This window comes from Toxotes jaculatrix, chromosome 23 (genome assembly GCF_017976425.1).
Source record: "Toxotes jaculatrix isolate fToxJac2 chromosome 23, fToxJac2.pri, whole genome shotgun sequence".
Lineage (NCBI taxonomy): Eukaryota > Metazoa > Chordata > Actinopteri > Toxotidae > Toxotes > Toxotes jaculatrix.
In genome coordinates this window covers 14,967,059-14,971,767 of record NC_054416.1, presented here as the reverse complement: position 1 = coordinate 14,971,767, position 4,709 = coordinate 14,967,059, and the positions used below count along the sequence as shown (strand labels likewise).

Genomic DNA, 4,709 nt, shown 5'->3' with positions numbered 1-4,709 from the left:
TCACGGGATGGCGACGTCCACAGCAACCACCATAGCAACGATAGACAACTTTGCAATTTTCTGTCCAGACCTGAAAAATTTTTTTTGTAATAACTAATAAAAGTATGAATTATTATACATACACTCACTGAGGGAATGTTATGACAATAAAATACACAATTTTCCCTGAAAACCTTCTCAAAAATTTAACCCCGTCTAGCTTAAAGCATAAAGAATGTCAGCCATTTTCTTTTCTCTTCGCGGGCAGTCAAGTGACGGGTCAATAGTGTCTCACAATTTTTACAGCCTCCATTGTGAAATAACGTCTCGCTGTCGAACTTTTAATCCCATTCCATAACATTTACAAACTGTACAGAAATAATTAGAGGTTTCTAATTCACCCCAACTCACTGTAATGTAGTTTAATTGATTATCAACTGTAACTTCTGCTTTGAAGCATTAATATCTGATGTATATACAGTCAATGGACGTACTTCAACTGTTTATGTGAATAAACAGTAAATAAAAACTAATGACAGTACTTCCTGTGCAGTACCCTTGTTCCTACTGCTCGACAACACTGAAATGCAATACAGCTTTGTTTTATGTGTTGTCATTTATTTAGGAACATTCCATGAAAAATAATTCATTCAGTTATTGAAATTGTATGTTTTTAATAAACATTTTTCATTTAGTTGTGACCCAGTATACAAACAAATATCTATCTATCTATCTATCTATCTATTGTATTGGATTACCTCATTGAAAAATTGAGAAAACATTAATTTTTGTGTTTATTTTATTATTATAGATGCGCCAATTTAAGGTCTGTGGGAGAAAACCCACGCAGACACAGGGAGGACATTCAAACTCCACCCAGAGAAGAGCCCAGCTCAGACTCAACATCAGCCCACTCTCTGCGAGACCACAGTGCTAATGTTATGGGGAGTCAATAAACCAAGCCTGGACCCAAAAGCAGACAGGTGAAGCGGCAATCACTTTAAACTGTTTATTCACACACTCCAAAAAGAAAGAAAGAAAAGGCAGAATGGAAGAGGGATTCCTCAGTCAGTTCTCATCCTCACTGACACTGATGCAGCAGCAGAACCTCCTCTTCATCCAGGAGCAGAAGCGTTTGAAGCCATTCTTCCTGCCCTTTTTCTTCCCCTTCTCTTTCTTCTCCTTGGGCTCTGTGTCACCTGAAGATCCAAAAGACATTAAAGACTCCATTCGTCCTCAGTAGCATTAACAGCAATGTGAAAGACTTTAACAAGTCAAGAGGACACAAGTGGAGGTGAGCATTTCCTACCAGGTGTTCTGCCAGTGATATCCTGGTCTTCCTGCTCTGTGTTACAGGTCTCAGGTATAGGGGAAAGGGGCTCCTTAACCCCCTGGCTGCAGTCCACTGGACAGTTATCAGAAGTGTGCTTGGGCCTATCTGATGGGCTAAACACAGATATAAACACACATACACACAGTTAATATCAGAGTCCGGATGCGTCATGATGTACACATGCTCCCTGATGACTGACATGTCCACAGGAAATCATCTCACCAAGCTTCACTCTGCTTCCAGCTGTCCTCATCAAACACCAGGCAGCGTTCAGGTGGTGCAGGCCGCACCAATATAACAAGTGGAAATGATGGTGATGAACTTGTTCCACAATTTCCATTGGTGCTGTGGAATTGGAACACATTCAGTTAATCAGAGGTCCAATAGAAATTTTGTATTGTGTAAAAACCAACAGTTTTTTTCTTCAAGTGTTGAAGCCTTAAAACTGATGAGTCAAAACCAACCATTTATCAGTTTTGGTCTTTCTCTTGGTCTTATTAGCCTGGCGTGTTCTTGGTTCTGCTGCCTTGATGGTTTTTCTTTCCGCTGCCTTGGTGGGTTTTTTTTCTGCTGCCTGTGTGGTCCCTGCTTTCACTGTCTTGCTGGGTCCTGGTTCACTTTGGTGGCTGGATCCAAAGGTATAAGTCACACTGTTATATTCATGACTAGAAAACACAAGTATGCAGGTATTTGTTTGTGTTGACATGTCTGTAGCTGTTTTCACCAAGTGGGAGACTCGTCAGTGTCAGAAATTCACCATATCTCTGACTCAGAATAATAAGTTGGAGGCTGATGTGAACAGTTTTTGCCAAATCAGTGGAAAATCTCCATGTTTTATAATAGTTACTGGCCACAGTTTAATTAGAGGTTTCTTGAATTTCTATTTAGCAGTGAAAATGTAATTAGAGATTTTTGAATTAATGTCTAAACTACGAAGAAAAAAATGGCAGATGTTGTGATCCTGTCAGTCTAATAGATGATAAATGGTTTGCCATCTGCCTCTGCTGTCTGATAATCTTTATACAAAGCAGTAATACACTCCTAAGCACAGGCACTTACTTAAGGCTGTAGTAGAAGGGGGTGCCCCTTGTGATGAATGGATGTGTGAGGACTTCACGTGGGGTAATCCTCTCATCAGGGTCCACCTTGAGCATCGCCTTCAGCAGGTCAATGCACTCCTCCGTTTCCTCAGACTCCACCTCCATCAGGTTCGGCAGCGGCAACTAAATTCAACAGCAGTAAAGTCAAATTTCTCATTCAGAAAAAGAAAAGCAATCATAGTCTCTCTTCAGCAGCTACAGCTCAACCTACTTAAACACCTACCGGTTTGATGTCATCCAGGTTGCGGAAATGGTAGCTCCTCTTGTCACTGAAATAACCGGAAGCTCCCCAGTACTCCAGAGCTGTCTAATAGAAAGTTCAATGTATTTCAGTGGATTTTGGTGGAAAATGATGGAATTTTAATTCAAGAACAGAACATTAAGGATGAGATGATTTTTGGTCTTGTCATACCTTCAGTCTCCACTGACCAGAAGGTCTTTTAACAAAATATTTGTCAGTGTACATCCCAGCAGTCAGAAGACAGTCGGGCGGTACACCCAGAAGTTCGACTATGCATCGCAACTGGAGACAAAACAAAGAATCACATCAGCATGTGCAGCAAGATGCTTCTTTTCTCTTCATGGCTGGAAACTGTCGCACATAATATTTAGAATTTACTTCATTTGTGGATCATCTTTCAAAGTCTAAATCACTGTACAGCTGCCAAATATGGGATTACAGAAAAGTTTGTGAAAGGTTACGTCCACATCTACTCCTACCAACTGAAATGTGTTTGTAGCACAGAGAATCAAACATTGTGGAGCACTAAAATCTGACATCAGATGTGTGGTCACATTTGTAGTTTTGAGCCAATCAGGGGGAGTGTCCATGGATGCAGCTGTACTAGCTCTTCATGGGGCAGAGAAAAAAGGAGGCAGTAAATGACTTACTGTATCATATTCACATTTCCCTGGGAAGAGTGCTTGACCAAGCAACATGTGGCCCATCACAACGCCTAGTGACCACATGTCGATGGCCTCTGAAAAAGGAAGTCCCAAAATAATTTCTGGAGCCCTGAATATGAAACAAATGTAAAACACAGGATGAGGAACGCTGTCATATTTTAGCAGACTGCTCAGAAATATCCTACAAAGAAGTAGAATCATGATTCATGTTTCTGTGTAGCTCACCTGTAGTGTGTTATTTGGTGTTTGCTTCCTTGATCCGCTTCCCAGGTTTCAAAAGCCAACCCAAAGTCGATTAGTTTCACCCTGAGGGGCTGCTCGCTGCGATCCACCAGCATGATGTTGTCTAATTTTATGTCTGAATGGATCACTTCGTTGTCCTTCAGGGCTTCTAATGCCGTGGCCATCTGCAAGTCCAAACATCAGCAATATTCAGAGAATCAAGCAACACTGACAGCTTTTTTTGATATTAGTGTTGTATCTGATGCTACTGCATTCATACCTGTTGGACTATATTCCTGACTTTATCTAAGGGGAAGTGGCTGTGGTGGGAAAAGTAGTTCCCCAGAGTCAGGTCCAGCATCTCGAAGGCCAGAGCAGTTTTGTTGTCCGTTGTTCTGAATGACTCAATGAATCGGACAATGTTAAACCGGTCCAGCTTCTTCTGTCTAAAGGAGTTTAGTAGATTCACCTGGAGATAAGACAGGACATGACAAGTTTGATGCTTAGTTATTGACACATAATTCACATGTTGACAAGCACTAAATTTGTGGATCAAAGCAAAATATAAAGATGCTAATAAAGAATAAAGGAACCTACTTCGTCATAGGTCAGGTGGTTGCGTCGAAGGACCTTTACGGCAACAGTCTCTTTGGTGTCCATTTTTAGACATTTGAACACCTTTCCATAGGATCCCTCTCCCAGATAATTCTTCACTTTGTAATTACTGTGAAGTATCTGGTCTTTCATGTAGAGAGATGACATGAATGGCAGACCTCTCCTTGCCATCGTGATCTGGTTTTCTTCAAGAGATAAAAAAAAATGTGGGTGAAAGAGAAGATCAGGTCATCTGAGCTCTGATCCACACTGAATGCATGGCCACCAACCATCTTGGAAATCAAGTTCATAAACTGAAGCTACATTTTCATTTGACTTACACATATAGATTCTGTGAAAATCTACATTACACACATGATGAGACAGCAGTAAAACTGAGCATTAACTTCCACTTTGTACTGAGACAGTAGCAGATGTTTCCTGCTCATGGGAACACATCTTCATGTTGACTCATCTTTCCTCACCTGATTGGAAGCTGTCTCACATTTTTCTACATCAAGGACAAACAAGCAGTCGCTTACCTGTATCACTTGAGTCTTTCAGTATCTTGAGTT

General features: G+C 40.9%; 1 protein-coding gene across 1 annotated transcript; it reads right to left on the bottom strand.

Moving 5' to 3' along the window:
- Nucleotides 1-1,047: 1,047 nt before the first annotated feature.
- LOC121177514 (homeodomain-interacting protein kinase 2-like) lies at nt 1,048-4,326 on the bottom strand. Its single transcript, XM_041031837.1, has 11 exons — nt 4,138-4,326; nt 3,821-4,009; nt 3,544-3,725; nt 3,304-3,427; nt 2,825-2,935; nt 2,636-2,719; nt 2,372-2,535; nt 1,777-1,938; nt 1,535-1,657; nt 1,289-1,425; nt 1,048-1,178 (listed from the first exon to the last, which is right to left on the bottom strand). The coding sequence occupies exons 1-11, from the start codon at nt 4,324-4,326 to the stop codon at nt 1,048-1,050; spliced, it is 1,596 nt and encodes a 531-aa protein (XP_040887771.1).
- Nucleotides 4,327-4,709: the final 383 nt, after the last annotated feature.